This window comes from Meles meles, chromosome 6 (genome assembly GCF_922984935.1).
Source record: "Meles meles chromosome 6, mMelMel3.1 paternal haplotype, whole genome shotgun sequence".
In the NCBI taxonomy this organism is placed as follows: Eukaryota; Metazoa; Chordata; class Mammalia; order Carnivora; family Mustelidae; genus Meles; species Meles meles.
The window spans coordinates 120719265-120736856 of NC_060071.1; the positions used below are offsets into that span (position 1 = coordinate 120719265).

Below are 17592 nucleotides of genomic sequence, written 5' to 3' on the forward strand. Positions count from 1 at the left end.
ACAGATTTGGATAATATTGCATTACAATACTGACTGCTAGATTTCTTATAAAGATTTAGTTCATATTTACTCTAGATTTTTTTCTTCACAATAAAAATAAACTCATGCCAGTGTTTAGTAACCAATAATATCAATTCATTCAAATTTAATGACAGTTTTATTAAACTAAGAATCTCATATCACAGAGCATTCACAGTGCGGGAGGTCACAGTTATTGAAAAAATAAATAGTGAGATAAATATATTTAGTATTTACAACTTTTCAACTCATTGCTCCTGCTTTGCCTGTTAGAATGAACAAGGATGGTGGTGTTCAGCCCAGCATGCCAGAAATGTCTGGGTTGCGGGGGAGCTCAAGTGACATATGAGAGCCCCCTGATTCTATCTACCTGCTGTTTGGTAGGTCATGGCCGGACCCCAGGAAAGTCCCATGGTCCTGCAGAAACTATGCCCGGCTTGCCTCTTGGGCATCTGAGATGTGCCCAGCCTCTCTCCTTGCTTGTCCCTTTTCTTGGCAGCTCCTGCTTCTGCCTACAGGCCCCCTGCCATCTGGCAGCCTTCTCTTGGCTCTAGGACATCAAGGCTCTCTTTGTGTTCTCCCAGCAACCACTCCTGGCTGGCAGCTGCCGTCCAGGAGACACAGGCAGAAGGTCTCTTGCTCTGAACTGGACATCCAGCCTGCCGGACTAGCAGACCCCTGAGGAAGTCCCCAGGAGCTGGCCCCCAGCGGCTCAGCCACAGCTCTGTCTGCTGGGTCTCCAGAAATCCATGGTCTAGGCCATGTGCGGGAAGCGCCCAGAAGCATTCTACAACTCTCAGAAGGGCACCTCTGTAGGCGAGGATAGGGATGACCCAGTGGCCAGAAAAAACAACACCCCACTAGAACATTTGATTTGGAAAAATGGGAGCTGCCTGGCTCACAACACAATCATTTTCAGTGTGAGGAAAGGCCTTGCTCCTCCTGTCAAAGGAGACTGTCCATCTGGATAATTGGGAATTCTTATCTTGGGAATTCTGGGGGTGGGAGCAGGGAGGGTGCTGTTGTCTGGGACCCTCCTTTTCTGATCACACCAGACCACGCAACCAGAAACCCCAAACCGCTCATACTTTCTCCTGATAGCTTAAAAAAATTGTTTTCCAGCAGCGGGATAGGGAGGGTACATACCTTCTCCAGAATTAAGGGTGTTTTTTTTTTAAAAATTGGCCTTGACCATGGAAAAGTCCCAACCAACATGTTGCATAAAAAGCAACTGTTTAAATTCTGGCAACGGTGGGAATACATGTGGATTATGCCCAAATGTGTCATCAGGCTTTTAACCAAGGAGCAACTAATCCCAGACCCACAAATCTAACGATGGTTTGACCTTCGTGGGGTGAGTGGGGGCGGTGGTCATTTTCAGCTCTCAGAGCTGCCCCCCATCATCCCCAGTCTGTCTCAGGGTACTCAGGCCACAGACATTTCCTCGGACTGGAAGGGGGCATGTTTTCAGCCCCTGCTGCAAAGCGCGTGGAGGATACATGCCCTTGAGCTCTGGATAGGCACACACCTGTAAGAAGCGAGGGACAACCCTGGAAACATGAAGATAAAAGATGAAACAAAGCAGGGCCACTAACCCCCGGCCAGTGTGTGAGGGTTTAGCAGAGAAAATGGAACCAGGGTGCCATTTGTCATTGAAAAATTAGAATTAAGAAAAAATCTCCATATGATATCAAAGCTCTAAAACCAACAATCTGGCTTCCTTGTGTGATGGAAAAAGCCGCTCCACCCAGGTGGCAGAATGGGAGAAAAGTGCCTCTTCTCCTGCTTTTATGCCGACACTTGCTTCCTTAGGATTGGGCAGCATTGTACAGGTTGGATGTTCTCCCCACTGGCTCCCAGGCTTGAGGGATGGCCCGACACAAAGCTAGTCTCCCAGCCTGAGATTCCTCATTAAGAAGCAAATACAGCAACCTAAATGTCTTTGAAAACTCTGTGCCCCTGTGGTCTGTGCCCTTTGGGGAACATTTTCTAGCGCGCTCTGCCTTGTAGGGATGGATCCACGGAAAGACTGCCTTGTTCTACCGCCCACGTGACTGGTGCAGCGGGGAAGGCTCACCCAGTGCTTGGAGGGGCCCCTTCTCTGTGCTTTGAGAAGGTCTGGAGGGAGCCTGGTCAGGTGATCAGCTGCAGCCCCCAGAAGAGCCGGGCAGCACTTGTCCACACCGGGTGGGGGTGAGGGTCCAGACACTCTGGGTGAACCCACATAGAGAGGGCAGGGTCAGGGAGGCAACAGTTTGGGTGCATGTGGGGGAGAGTGGCGAGGGTGTGAAATGATGGATTTCCTACCACCCAAGAGCTGCCCAGACAGCATTTTCAGAAATTTCTGGAAGTTTCTATGAGCACAACGTAGCAACAAAGCTGCCAAGACGTGATCCATCTCGGGCGCCCTGGACACATCTGCTAACTACCCCAAGGGGAGAAAGACACCCAGAGATCATGCTCAGAGGGCATTAGACCTAAGTCACGGCACGTGGGAACAATCTCCTAAAGATTTTCACCCTAACCGGCAAGTTCCTGGTTTATTCCAGCAACATGCACTTGCTGAAAGCCTGTCACATACGCAGCCCAGCCATCTTTTCCAGTCAAGGAGGAACATGGCCTGTGAGGGAAGGAAAGGGTGGGGTGGGGAAGAGAAGGGGCCACCCCCACCCTCAATGTCCACTCAGGGTCAGGGCCATGTCCCCATCAGAACGCCACACCCACTGAGGAGCACCAGCCCCAGCTGCGGGGTCTCTGCTTCTGTCCTGCTGACCCACGGGAGAAAGTCCCCACGCATGGCAGGCAGCACCTACCTGTTCCCGTGCCTGAACCCCACTGGCCCATCTCATGCCCGGAAAGGAGGGGCAGGGCATGGAAGCAGCTTTAGCCACTGGGACTGGGGCTCTCCTCCACTGCCCCCCTCTGTACGGGGCGTACAGAACTGACCCTCCCCCAGGCCATCTCACCTCTGTCCACCCCCACCTTAAGGAAAGGGAGGGGCTCTCGGACTCGGGCAGGAGAAATGCTAGGACGACGGAAGGGCATCGGGCAAGCAGCCGCTCTCACTCTTCCCGGCTTCCCAGCCCGTGTATGGAGTCTGGCATTCCCTGAGCGCTGGGCTCCAGCTGATATGGTCAGGCTTGCGATCCCCATCAAAAGGGAAGAGGAGGGTCAGTTTCTTTCTTGGGGACCTAGACTGCTGGGCAGCCCAGGAGGGGGTCTTTGGTTGGGCTCCGCAGGACTGCCCTAGAGTGATGTGCGTGCCGGCCACCTGGTTTAACCTGGCTCTAGGGAGGTTCTGCCTTCTCAGCTGCTTGGGGCTGTAAAAGCAGGGGATTGATAGAGGAAAGACGCAGCCCTAACAGGTGTGTGTGGGACCCGGGGCAATGAGCAGCGAGGTCTGTGCACGTGGGTGAGATTCAGAGACTAGCAGACTGCAGGTTCTGGGAAGGATAATGACTCTGCCCTGCCCTGCTCAAGGTGCCCTTCACCATGAGTCTTCCCACCAGCTGACCCAGAACCTTCCTCCAGGGCCAGGCTTTTAGACACTGTACACCTAACAACCCTGTCCCTGCTTGAGCTGGTAAGGGCAAATTACAGACTAGAAAAGGGCAGGAACCACCTGCTACTGATTCTACACCCATTTTCTATCTCAGTACCATGGTTCATTTTTTCTTTTCTGCTCCCAAGGAGAAGAGCTCAATTTATTTTTTTTATTGCCTTTTTTTTTTTTTGAAGCAGAGTCATTACCTCATGCTAATTAGCTTTGGGAATAAAATAAAGGACATAATCCTGCGTAGTGATAAAAGTATTATTTGAAAATGAAGGCCTAATTAATTAAGCAATTCTTTAAATTTGTGATGGAAAAATATTTAGTTAAAAAAGAGAATTATTCACCTACAGTGTATATATAGTTTCCTAGATACAATAAATACATAGATCCTTGAAGGAAGTTACATTGGCACATTAGAGTCAAAAGAGAATTTCGCCAGCAGGATGCTCTAGGTCCTAGAAACACTATATATATTTTTTAACTCTCAAACTGCAACTACAGGCTACTGTGTCATCTCAGAGGGACCCTGCTGAAGGAAGAAGCAGGTAATTAGGATGCTTTTCTGAAAGCCACACAAGGATTCAGAGACGTGAACACGAGCACGGACATCATCAGGGTCCTCGTGGCCTATGCCCTGTAGTTAAAAATATCTTTTCGTCTTTACCAGGAAAAAAAAACAGGGGCACTGGAGAGGGACAGCTATTAGGATCTGTGCTGGGTCACCAGGAGTCAATTAAATATTTGCTGAAGTTTTAACTTAAACAATGAGAACTGAGCACAAGGCCAAGGCTATGTCTCTACCTGCCCCCCACCAAGGATGGCCAACCCACGGGCTGCCCAGGGAGGGGTGATGCCTGGGAGCTGGGCTCCTGGTCTGCTACTCACTGAAAATTGACCTAGAGTCATGTGACCTCTCCCAAGACTACATGCTCTGTGAAGCGGGGAGAATCATCCCTCCTTACATCAAAGGGCAGTCCTGGCCATGTCAAGTTTATACCAATGATCTCACTGACTCCCTGGCCTCCCACTTAGCTAATTTCTTAGGAAAATCACCTTCAGCCTCAACTTGAAGACTACTAAACCCGATCTAGGTAGAGAAACAATAGAGGAACTTTAGTATGGTGTAGCTACTAACACTGATAGGACCAGAACAGAAGCCTGGGGACCGAGTTCCCTCCCGTCTTCGGCTTGTGCTCACTGAAAGGACACAGACGTGAGCACTTCCTCCTTCTGAAATTCAGGAGGCCTTAGCAGGCACAACAAATTCCACCTCAGGTCACAACCTTTGGGTTTCAGGAAGGAATTAGCTATTGCATTTTCAGCTCATCACCCACGACTGCTCATTGGTGAATCGCTAAAAACCTTCTTTACTCACCCTGTCTGGGGCAGTTCTCAAACATTCTTCTGTGCAAAATACCCCAGTTATTAAAAGTGCATCAACTCTGATAGACTTTTGCAATAGAAATATTAAAAAAATAAGAAAAAAAAGCCCTCTATATAAAATGAATTGTGCTTTCTTTTCAGAAACCACGAATGGTTTGTGTTCATAAATCTTTTTAATATAGATCTGAGAGCTACGAAGCAGGTGAAAACTGTTTAATATTTTTCCTATCTCTTCGTGATTCCACCTCCCATCCTTGGCCATTCACAGGCAGTCAACTCTAAGGCTCAAGAAACTCAGCCCTAAAAAATGCCAAGTTATGGTTTTCATACTTGCTCTGGGAACTGAGAACGATTCTTTGTTTTTTAGGCAATCTCTCTTCTTGCTCTTACCTATTACGTGTGGCACGCTCGCTCCAGTTCAGCAGGCTATGAAATTTGCTGGGCACAGAGACAATCGGGTCTTGCAACAGGGTGGCTTACGAGAGGAGAGCATTTAACAAAGGAACAACAACCCAACACGGACGTCGCGCTGCATCACACGGAAGGTCTGGAATGTATGCGTCCAGGCAAGCATCTCGGCCGTGTCTCTGAATTAGCACCCAGATCGATGTTAGTCTTTCACGCTTTTCTATATTCCAAACCAAATGTCTCAGTATTACTGCAACACGATACACATAGGGTTCGTTTTCCATGAATGGCTACCTTTTTGGTTCCCAGCATGACCTTTTTGTAAATGCGATTTTTTCAAGTATGATGATCTATAGGACATTTTATTTTGAATATTTCGTTGCTCATTCTCTGAACGCCTCAGTACAAGTGATAAGAACAATTCATGCGTGTTTCCTCTTTCTGGCTGCGAGACACTCTTGCCGTGCTTCCGATTTTTCCAGAGAAAGGGGCAGAATGTTTGTCCTTGGAGGCCCCCCCAAAACCCTCAGCAGGGTAAGGCCCTGCTCCCCCTCCAAACTGTGAGTGTTTCCAGCCGAGGCTGGAGGGCCTGAGGAGCGTATGAGACCGGAGGGACTCACTCCCTCTGGCCCAGAGGTGAGACTGGAGAGTGACATTCCTGTTTTGCACTGGCCCCCAGGGACCTCATGTTCTCCCGGCTGCCTCATTTCCGAGGCCACCCCCACCCGGCGACAGGAAGACACATTGCACACGGAAGTCCTCGCTAAAGTGTCTGAGAGAGGCGAGGCACACGCCACATCCCTGTGGCTGCCCGCTCAGGAGTCTGCCAGGTGGCCCGGACGGTGGCCCCTGGATCTTGCCTCGTGTGTGGAGGACAGAACTCCGAGGAGGAGGAGGAGGACACCCAGTGGCCTTGCTCGCGCCCGGACAAAGACCACGATGGCTCTTCCTTCCAGCGTGTGGCAGAACAGACGGCGACCACCGAGGCAGGAGAGGCTCGCGGTGGGGGACAGGGAGAGAGCAGGGACGCTGGTGCCAGAGTCCAGAACAGCTCCCGGGGCAGGGGTGGGGGAGGCAGTGCCTTTAATCGTCTTCTCGGCACATGGGCAAGTTGACAAAGGTGAAGACATTGAACTCTATCATTATGGAGAAGCACAAGAAGACGGCGTAGAGGGCCAGCACGCAGACACCCAGCTTCCGGTCCAGTCTCCACTTGTTGAGATGGATGCCGAGGACCTGGAGGGACAGAGGATGGAATGCAGTTTCCCAGGCAGTTTCTCTGGAAAACTAGACACACACTACAGATCCCAGAACTGTCTCCAAAATGTGCACAAGGGCAGAGCGGTGCTGCAAGGTACACCCGGGGTCTGGTCAGACGGAGCCCCGCGGGCTTGAAGACCTGTCTGATGGAAGGCTCTGAGCAGGCACACTGCTTCCTTGGGACCCAAGCGTCCTCAAGACCCCTTCTGCCAGCGAGAGCCTCCCTGCCCAGACCTTCTTTCAGGACAACTAGGGACATTCTCAGAGTCCTCCCTTTGCTGCAGAAATTTCCTCCTCTTAGGCAATAGTTCCAGTGCATCTATTGGCTCACAGCCTGGCTAACTTGAGCTTGGGCCACCTTTGTGTGTGTGTGTGTGTGTGTGTGTGTGTGTGTGTGTGTGTGTGTGTAGATGGGGTTGGAGCACATCCTCATTCTACATTCCTTCTAGACTCTCCCGCACTTCATGCCTTTCTGTCTTGTCTCTGAATCCAGATTCCTAAGGGCTGGGTCACATTTACGCCATCAGAGCACAGCCATGGGCTCTGTGGAGACAGACCAATCTGGGTTCAAATCCCAGTTTTGCCGTTTCCTACCCCCATGACCTTGGGTGAGGTACTTAACCTCTCGGCCTCGATTACTTCTGCAAAACGGGGAAGGTCTCATCAGGTGGCCATAACAACTGAATAAAATAAGCAGAAGCAGAGTGTGTAGCTCAGGCCCAGGCGTGTGGGGGACGGTGGCCTCAGTAGTACTCCCGTGCCAGTTCTGAGGCCCAAAAGTCATGCTCCCCCACCCCCGCCACCTTCTATCAGCTCAGCTAGGCAGAGGGAAATTTCTCTCCTCCTGGCATGAGTGAGGAGAGACGGAAGAGGCAGTGGGGACCCAGTGATGTAGTTCACTTGCTCTGGTGATTTCTTAGTCACTGTGGGAAAAATGTAGTGGCGGATGCCAACATTCTTGGCACAAATTGTGTCCGGAGGGATCTGTGAATTTGTGTTTTCTCAGTGTCAGCCCTCGCAGCCCGAGGGAAGTGAGGGGGGTTTCAGAGACTTTGCAAGTGACGAGGCAGGATCAGATGGAATGAAGGGCAATTCCAGAACTGGAAAGACTCACTGTGAGAGCCACAGAGCCCAGCAACAGCACCACAGAATAGACCAGACCCCGGCTGTTGATCTTCACCTGGAAAAACAAACATATGTGCCCTGAATATCGGGGCTGCTCGGGGCCCTGTCCTGAGAGCCTAGGGCACCCCAGTGTATTCCTTCTGGAAAGCATAGGTGGGCGTTCACGGGGAGCACGTGGTGGGGGTCGGTTGGCTAACCGTGGATTTAGGTCTCCACTCCATGTGAAGGAACAGATGAGGAGTGGACGCACATGCCCGTGAGTGTAGGTGTGGGGGGTCTGCACGTGGGGCTTCCCCCGACAGGTGCCCCTGAGGCCGTTCCAGAGGCCCTCATGGAAAGTGGGGTGCCAGGATTCCAAGGAGAGGGGGGCAGTGTGTTCCACGGGGGCTCTCTGCTGGGACAGGGCCAATGCCACAGTCCATTCCCATCAAGGACTTGTGTCTGGTGTCCCTGTGGCTTATAAGGCAGGGGGAGGAGCTTACCGTGGACCCATAGTTAATGACCATGGTCTGCAGGCCCCACGGTATGCCGAGTCCCACTAGGATGTCAAACACGTTGCTTCCTATGGTGTTTGAGACTGCCATGTCACCAAGGCCTAGAGTAGACAATTGACGCGTGTCATTCACGGAGATTAGGTGGCTGGAAACCCCTATTCTGGTCCTAGAAGTGCTATTCTTCAGAAAGGAATTCCTTCTTCATGGACCCCACATTTCAGAAACTTCTTATGAGGTCTAAGTCCACTCCGTAAAGTCTAAGGGGAGCCTCCTAGGGTGTGAGTGATGACCCTTAAGATTCATATGTTAGAGTCCTAACCTCCAATAGCTCAGAACGTGGCATCATTTGGAGATAGGGTCTTTGCAGGGATCATCAACTTAGAAGGAGTCATTGGGGGTAGACCCTAGTCCAATATGACTGCTGTTCTCAGAAGGGGACACCTGGACACGGCACAGAGGGAACATGAAGACAGCCATTTTCAAGCCAAGGAGAGAGGCCTGGAACAGATTCTTCCTCACGGTGTTCAGGAAGAACCAACTCTGCCAACACCTTGACGTTAGGCTTCTAGCCTCCAGAACCGTGAACCCACACATCTCTGTTGTTGTGCTACTTTGTTATGGCAGCCCTGGGAAAGGAACACAGGACCCTTCATCATTTCTCCTGACCGGCCAGTCCGCTGATCTCCTCCAAGGACCCACTATGTGCTCCAAGACCCACTATGTGCGTCACCTCATTGAATCCTCCCAGGTACCCTAGGAGGGAGGAGGTGTTGTCCTCGTGCCAGATGATGGAACCAAGGCTTGGGGCGTGCCCAAGGTCACACAGTTTGGGAGGGGCCCAGCATCCTTCAAACTGAGCCAGGATGTGTCCTTGGGGTTCAGGTGATGGCCTCACCACCTGGGCTCAGAGGATGAGGCATTGGGTCTCGTGCCCTGGAGCCTTCTGCAGGGTAAATAAACTCTTTTCTCCCAACTAGACTAGAAGCATCTTAGAGGTTAGGGGCCTCTCCATCCTCCTTTGTGTTCCGCCCAGTTGGCCGGGATCATGCTAGCCACATTGTCGAGGGACTTAACAGCTCAAGGGTATTACAAGTTAGAAAACAAACTTGTACAGATAAGACTCCTGCTGGGTGCCATCTGCTCGAACCTGGCCATCCAGCTTTACATTGACATGACCATCAGAACCCGGCACGAATACAGGTGCGTGTGCAATGAACGAGCTGGGAACAGCTTGCAACCCTAAGACTGCTGGGTCCCTGGGAAGCTTGCAGCTGCCCAGCCTGGCACCTGGACAGCTGGTTCGCAGCCGCCTGAGCATCAGCCCCTCAGGGGTGGGGGTGGGAAGCTGGACCACCCCCTCCTCCTGTCCTGTTGCTGTCACCTGCAGTCCTCCAGGACACAATGCCTCCCTCAAGGACCTCACATACTTGCCCCGTCTGTCTTGGTGCTGTGCTGAGTGCCTTTAACATCTCAGCACTGACCCTGGGGCATCACCCTCCCAGGGTCTCAGTCTCTGGAACAACAAAGGGACAACACAACAGCTGTTTTGGGGCAGCTACTCGCCTCTGGGGAGGACGCAGCCCTGGCTCAATGGGTCAGGAGGGATGCAGGTGACCCATGCTTGAGAGGAGAGGCAGAGGCCTCCTCAGATCCCCAGGCTTCCCGTCCTGCACAGGTGCACAGGTGCTGCGAATGGAGGAACCTCAGGGCAACCTTTCTCAAGAGCGTGAGACTCACCTGGGGGCCTGGCTGAAATGCAGGTTCCAACTGAGTGGGTCTGGGGCAGGCCTGAGATGCTGTGTTTCCTTTTTCAAATTAATTCATCAATCAATTAATTAATTAATTTTGGCAGGAGAGAGAGCAAGAGTGGGGGGTGGGGCGGGGCAGAGGGGGAGAGAGAGAGAGAGAGACTCCTAAGCAGTTTCCGTGCTCAGCTCAGTGCAGAGCCCAACTTGGGACTTGATCTCACAACCCTGAGATCATGACCTGTGCCGAAACCAAGAGTCAGAAGACGCTTAACCAACTGAGCCACCCAGGTGGCCTGAGATTCTGCATTTCTTACAAGAAGGTCCCTGGTCGAGCTGCTACGGCCACCAGCCCGGACCACACTTGGAGCTGGGAGGCGTCAGGGAGCCTAGGATATGGGATCTCCGCGTTAAAGCACATGGCGTAGTCTGCTGGGGCAGCGGATTCTGTGCAGAGGTTTCTGGACCCTTTGCCAGGAAGACACTGTCCATGCTTTAACACTGTCTGCTGGGTCCTCGGCCAGGGACATCAGCATCACCTTCATGACGAGGCACTCCACCTGCGTCTTGCCCTCACTTACTTTCTGTGCCTCCATGTTCCACAGGAGTCACTCTGATAGGATGTCCTCCCTCAGAACCCCACTTAGCCCGGGTTCCCTTTCTTGACCTCACCCCTACCCCCAGCCCTTCACCTTCTAGCCTCATGACCCCGGACCCCAGCCAGCCGGGACTCCAGGGCTAGTTGTTTCAACAGCCCATTCTCTTGCCCCCCCCTGGACCTTCCCTGCATCCACCCAGCAACCCCAGCTCTGGGAGAACATGTCGTCCCTCATGTATGTGTCCCTGGAGCTGCCAAGCTGACGTCACTGAACAACAGCCAGGCCTTCAGTGCTCAGCAATGCTCCCATTCCTCACTGCACAGGGTTGGCTCGTGCCCCTCCCTGCGGCTCCTATCCACCCAACACCAGCGCCTGGGGCCTTCTTTGCAAATAGGGTCTTTGCAGATGTGATCAAATCAAAATGAGACCATACTGAATTAGGATGAGCCCTGATGCAAGGATGAGTGTCCTTGTAAGGAGACGGAAGTTCAGACACAGACACATGCAGAGGGATGAACACCACGTGCCGACGGAGGCAGAGATGATGGTGACGCAGCCCTAAGCTGTCCGGCCACCCCTGGAAGCTGGGGGACAGGCCCGGAACAGACCCTTCCCTACAGCCTTTGGAGGGAGTGTGGCCTGGCTACCACCTCGATTTTGGACTTTCAGCATCCAGAACTGTGCAACAGTCTCTTGTTTTAAGCCACCCCATTGTGGTGTGGTTATGACAGCCCTAGGAAGTAAATACACTCACTTCAGAGGTTACTCCACTAAATCCCATTCCCCTCAGCTGCTGTCCCCACCATCCCCACTCTCTGCAAGCCTCTGACCTGTGACAACCACATTCCCACACTTCTCTCCCCGCATGGCAGGTCTTCTCAGGACTGACCGACATCTGCCCCCACCCTGGTCAACACTTTCTCCTAACCTGGGAAGAATAAATGTCACTTTCCATGTTCCAGAGCCCACTTTCTCCTTGGGCACTTCTTTCCTCTCCTTTGAGATGTCACTCTATTATTGGCCCCCACTGCCCCCCCCATCCTTTCACACTCACATCTGTGGAGGAAGATGTGTGGCGGTCCATGCTGGGTTGCAACCTCATCAGCAGAAACACCACAATCAACAAAGGTCAGCCCTTTACGGGGCTTTTGTTCTGCATTAAAGAGCACACAGGAACTCCTTCCCTTGCTTATTAACCCATGTCAGGTGGTGAGCCCCAAAGAAATACCACTAACCAGCCAACCAACCCACCAACCAGGTAATGAAGCCCGTATCCACGTTCTAGAACCTTAAGAATAGGAAAACAGTTGGAGGTACAAGATGCTCCTCCCCCATTGCCTTCCTGGGACTGGAAGATTTCTCATTACTATTGTATTTGCTGGAAGAAGTTGGGGTTTCAGCACCGTTTAATGTCACACTAGTGATTCCAGAACAAGTTCCTTTGATTCTAGCCTGCACAAGCAAATGCTTCTAGAGATCCGGAGGTGTTTTTCGTGGTCGTGTTCTCTCTGCAGATGGGCTCTAATGCATGATGCTTTCCCCTCATCAGCTGGCTCCACAGCATGACATAAGAGCTACCAGTCTGAAGGGCCATGAACTCTAACTCCAGTAGGGGCGGGGGGGGCCTGCATCGTGGTGCTCGTAGCTAGGGGGGCAAGCACATGGCTCTTACCTTGTCTTGCCACGATTAAGCTGGCCATGCAGTCTGGAACACTCGTGCCCGCTGCCAGGAAAGTAATGCCCATGATGACATCCGGGATCCCAAGTGTGTATCCAATAATAGTCACCTGCAGAAGAGCGGGGGAGGGGCCGTGAACTCCGGGAGGAACACCCAGGACCTTCGCTGACTCCGAGGGCTTTCAACTGGAACGTAGGACTGCTGTTTCAGTTGCTGTTTTAAAACATTTAGAAACTGGGGGCACCTGGGTGGCTCAGTGGGTTAAAGCCTGTGCCTTCGGCTCAGGTCATGATCCCAGGGTCCTGGGATCGAGCCCCGCATCGGGCTCTCTGCTCAGCAGGGAGCCTGCTTCCCCCTCTCTCTCTGCCTGCCTCTCTGTCTACTTGTGATCTCTCTCTCTCTGTCAAATAAATAAATAAAATCTTAAAAAAAAACCAAAAACAAAACCTTTAAAACATTTAGAAACTGAAGGGAAATGAAAACAAGACCCACAGATGACCACTATTCCTACTGTCAGCCCGTGGTTCTCAAACTCTAAGCCCCTGGAACAGTCTCTGGGGGGCTGTCTCCTTCCACCCCGGCCCATGCCCCTGAGTTTCTGATTCAGGAGGCCTTGGGTGAAGCCCAGGAGTTTACGTTCCTACCAGTTCCCAGGTGGCTGGGATCCTCTGGCTACTGGTCTGGGAACCACACTTGAAAACTGTTGCTTTAGAATATATCCTTGACCTTCCTTTTGGTGTGTTTGTTGGAAAAAACCAGAATCAGATTATGCTATCAGTATACGGTTTGCAAGTTCCCGTTTCCTGTACTAAGACTCCATGGATACCTTTCCACCTCCCGTTGTCATCTCCGACACGATTTTAAACCGATGCATGGGTTTCACGGGCGTGGCTGTACGGCCTATCCCTCACCCTCCCACAGCCAGATGGTCTCTCTCTTTGCTCTCACGACCTCAGTGCATATAAGTAACAAGTACTGAGCATTTACTGTATATAGGCACTCTACCAGGTGTGTTGTGTACACAATCCCAGGTGCTCTGTTATCACTACCCACTGGTGAGGGGGCACCGTGGTTACACTCATTTTACGCCCAGGGAAACTGAGGCCCAGAGAGGTGATGCAGCATGGCCCGTGGGCCAGAAGGTGGTGAGCAGTGGAGCAGGGATTCTGGACCAGGTCTTGCTAACTCTAAAGGCCATGTTCCTACCTCAGTGTCATGCACCTTGTGTGTATGACTTGCGGTCCTTATCTTACTGACTTCTTAGCATAAGCTCCAAGAAATAGAATGGTCCAGTGGAAGGATCTTGATCCGCAATCACACGCTCTACTGAGAGATGCCTGATGCTCCAGAGATGGCTGGAGCCCTGAGCAGCACCTAGATGGAAAGCCTTAGAAGCATTTGGATAACCCTATTAGCTCTGGCTTGGCTCCCCATCTCTAAAATGGGAACCGTGGCATCTCTGGGGGTTGTTCACATCTCGATGGGTGGCTCCAATCCCAGAGAATAGTTGTGTGATTCAGGACAAACTGGTGTCCTTTTCTGAGCCTCAGTTTCCTCACCTGTAAAATGGGTCTGCTAATAAAGATTAAGTGAGAAAATGTGAGGTGACGGTGCCTGGCCTGAGCAAGATGGTCACAGATATAGGTTTCTTTTCTCTTTCAGACACCGAGGAGGGCAAAAATGAACCACTGATCCATAGTGTTCAGTCTACCTTGGCCATGAACAAGATCTTCACAAGTCCAACCAGAACATGGCTGACATGCTTTCCATGGGGGATGCCAGACTTTGTAAATACAGGAGCCTGGGTTGTTTTGGTATTGTGGGGGATGCCTCTGTTTCCCCCCCTTAAATCACTGAACTACCTGGCTAAGAAGCTGAAGGATGGAAGAACAGAAGGAAGATCTATGGGTGTGTGTGCGAGCATGTGCGTGTGCGAACGCATGCACTATCCAGGGTGCTTCGGACTAGAGATGCTGCCTGGGTGCTGCGTTGACCTGGACTCCAGCCCTGGGCCCTCTGAGTCCAGCTGATACTTAGGCATCAGACAGGGGAGCAGACCTGAGTCCCAGCTCTGGGGCTGACTATCTGTGCGACCTTGTGGAAGCCATAGCCCTCTCCTTGGTCCTCAGTCTCCTCAACTGTGCAAAGGTGCCGGACAGGACCATCCCTTTCCAAGGTCCCTCCCTTTTCACAAGGACATTCAAGAATTATTTTCTCTGAAGTCTTAGGGGTGAGAGATCCAAAAGGTGACAGGAGTAAGGGGTGGCCCCCGTAGAGGCATAAGGAAAGCAAGCTCATGGCCCAAAATGAGGGCTAACATGGGATGCTATTCTCTTGATCAATTTCTACTATCAGGGTCACTCCATTTCCCCCAAACTGAGGCGGGCTGAAGTTCAAAGTCATGGGTAAGGGTGCCCTGGCCAAGCAGTTCCTGTGATCCCTGCCAAGCTGCTCCCATGACTCTCTCTGCTTTAAGCAGCACAAGAGGGCTGAGTCAAGGTGGGGGGGATATGAGTGTTGCTAAACGTCCTCACAGCGAATGAGCAGAGCTTATTTCCTAATACTGCTGTTTCCAGTAACTGGAGAAGAAAACGTTTCACCCATTCATTAATTTGATCTTTCTAACTCCCATACCTACTCCTTCGATGTCATGCAAATATTTTTTTTTCTCCTTGCAGTGTTGTTTTGGGCATGCACTTCAGTAAGAGAATTCCCTGGATCCTTTTATCACATATAAAGATGGGTTGGTGTTAACCTTACTCAGAAAGATGTCAATTTACAAGTGCAATTCATGTAAGGCACCGTTTTTGTGATCCTTGATTGTCCTTCACTTGGGGGCTTAGAGCGTAGCTATTTTCAACTCTTCCCACACCCCAGTATGCACGCACACACACGCACACACACACACCAGCATGTGTAAGGATTTTAACCTTAATCTGAACAAAGCATGGACGTAGAACTGGCAGCATCTCATGGTGAAAACAGTTGCCATCGACAGTTATTATCCATCTGTCATCCTGCCAGCTAGGGCTACAAGGTCTGAGCAGAGACTTCTCTCCTCCCAGTGACCTTGTGAGACAGGGATGGCCATCCCCTTTCTGCAGAAGGGGTGACTGTGGCTCATGAAGGCTGAGCCACCTGCCGGGATTTCATGGCTGGTAAGTGGGAGGTCTAGGATTCAAATGTATTTCCATGTGACCCCATGGCCCTTCCCTCCCCACAAGGTTGTACATGGAGGAAGGGGAAAGGGTCTCCTGCTTACTGCTGCCCCACCCCCGCCCCCTGGCCAATGAAACGTTTGTATAGGAAGCTGTCACATGTGGCCAGTGGAGCTTACAAGGAGCTATGCCAAAGCCTCTTTGCCTGCAAAACGTGGGTGCAAATGGCCTCTGAAAACTCCAGTAAGTAACTGAAGGACAGCTGAGGATAGTCATTGAGATCATGAACTCAGGAGCCCAACTCTAGAACACTGATTGTGGAACTAATCCCATAATAGTTGAAAATTGTGCAGCCGGGTCAATTACTCAATCTGGATGCCTCAGTTGCCTCACCTGTGAAATGGACAAAATAAAAACACCTATCCCACTGTTGTTGTTATGAAGGCTAAAAGAGTTTACCGGCAGGGGTTCCAATGAAGGCTGCCTTGTGTTCATCTCCCACTGACTCCAGTCTCCCTTACATTCCCCGAGGGTCCCAGAAAGGAAGGTGGGGGGACTAGTGACTAGCCCTCCAGAGATTTTCCCAGAGCATCCCCACTACCCTGCCGTATTTCTCTCCCCATTGCACCCGAGCAGCGGGTCTCAGAATCTCATCTCCCGCCCACTCTTGCCTTGAAGGTTGGCACCATGCTGTATCCATCCAGGAATCTGCAGTGCCCAGCATAGTCCCAGGCACCTGTGATGAAAGTCCTTCTATGGAGAAATAAGCCAACGTCTGCAAAGGGAGGTGGCTTGCCGAAGGTGGCACCACTGTGTCTGAGGTTGCTCTTGAACCCAGCTCTCCCACCTCCAGCAGGTGCTGGGCAGGGGCTGTCTGTGTGGCCCAGCCCTACTTCCATAACCACTCACCAGCCACACCATTAGGTAGGAGAAGACAGCGATCCACAACGTGGCAGTGATGAAGGTGACCATGAAGTACTTCTCCCAGCGGGGCTTGCTGCAGTTGGGGATGGTGATGCACAGGAGGAAGATGAGTGGCCAGGTAAACACCCACTTGGCCTTGTCCCCTCTTGCCTCTGCAGTGGGAGGGGGTGGAGCCCGAAGGGGGAGGAGAGAAACACATGCCAGGTTACACATCTGCCGATCTACCTGTCTATCACTGCGTTTTAGAAGTTTCTTCATCCGTTAAACAGGAACATTTTCTCTTCCTGGTTGGTGCAAGAATGACAAGACATAATATACATAAAACACCCAGCACACACTGCAGCACATAGTTGGTACTCTGGAATTCTCAGCTCCTCTGTTCCAAGGTCGTATACTCAGCTTGTTGTAGATACAAGACTGAAATGTAGAAGGGCCGGCCCGGCAGGCGCTATCTCACTGGCCCCTACCAGCAGAATCCACCAACAATTCAACCAAGGAAAAGTGGCCTCACTATGTAAGGGCCTATTTAGCCAGAGCTATTCCATCCGGTTAAAGAGTGATTTTGTTGTTTATACAGTAAAACTTAAACTGACCCTGCCTGGCCCCCGCCCCAGGGGAACTTACTTAAAAGCAAGTCCCGGAAACCAGCAAAATATGGTTGACCAGTCCCTGATAACAGAGCCCAAATCCAAGGGCGGGTCAGGTCAGGTGAAGATAACAGAGCCCGAAAGCAGGAATGAGTCGGGTCAGGTGGAGACATCCAATCAGTGGGCGCACATACTGTCTCCCTAGCTACCAAGGAGTGTGGATCCGCCTTTTGGGCTCCAATTCTGACCAAGGTGATAGGCTAGTTCAAATAGCTACTACGGGGTGAATTGTAATTCAATTGGCCCCCCATGTGTGACCTAGCATGACTGTCCAGCTTTCTCTGTGTGTTACAATCTCATTGGCCACCTGTGTGTGGCCAGGCTCAACCACACGGCCTTTGCTCTATAAAAGTTAGTCTGTGAGGCTGGGAGGGGTCACCCTCTCTGTAAGAGGCAGCCCCAAACGGTAGGTTTGATTCTCGATGCTTGGCGCGAAATAAAGCTTTGCTTGACCTTTGCTTTGTATCAGTCTCGCTCCTTTGATCACGGACCTATCACTGGGGGACCTATCAACTAAGCCACTGAGTGCAAGCATAATGTCCTTAATTAGCCACTAAGTATGGTGTACACATGCAGGCTCAAAATTAGCTTGTTGGCCAC

General features: G+C 51.5%; 1 protein-coding gene across 3 annotated transcripts in view; it reads right to left on the minus strand.

The window, feature by feature from the left end:
- SLC24A4 (solute carrier family 24 member 4) overlaps nucleotides 1–17592 on the minus strand; it is a 165605-nt gene continuing 148013 nt past the window's right edge. For 2 of the 3 annotated variants that reach the window (XM_046007165.1, XM_046007164.1), the window contains exons 13-17: nucleotides 16331–16497; nucleotides 12258–12372; nucleotides 8230–8342; nucleotides 7737–7802; nucleotides 1–6598 (exon numbers count right to left, since the gene is read on the minus strand). In XM_046007165.1, coding sequence (XP_045863121.1) covers nucleotides 6446–6598; nucleotides 7737–7802; nucleotides 8230–8342; nucleotides 12258–12372; nucleotides 16331–16497 — 614 coding nt within the window. In that variant the 3' untranslated portion in view covers nucleotides 1–6445. The remainder of the gene's footprint in view (nucleotides 6599–7736; nucleotides 7803–8229; nucleotides 8343–12257; nucleotides 12373–16330; nucleotides 16498–17592) is intronic. The other variant, XR_006818593.1, reaches the window with a different exon arrangement.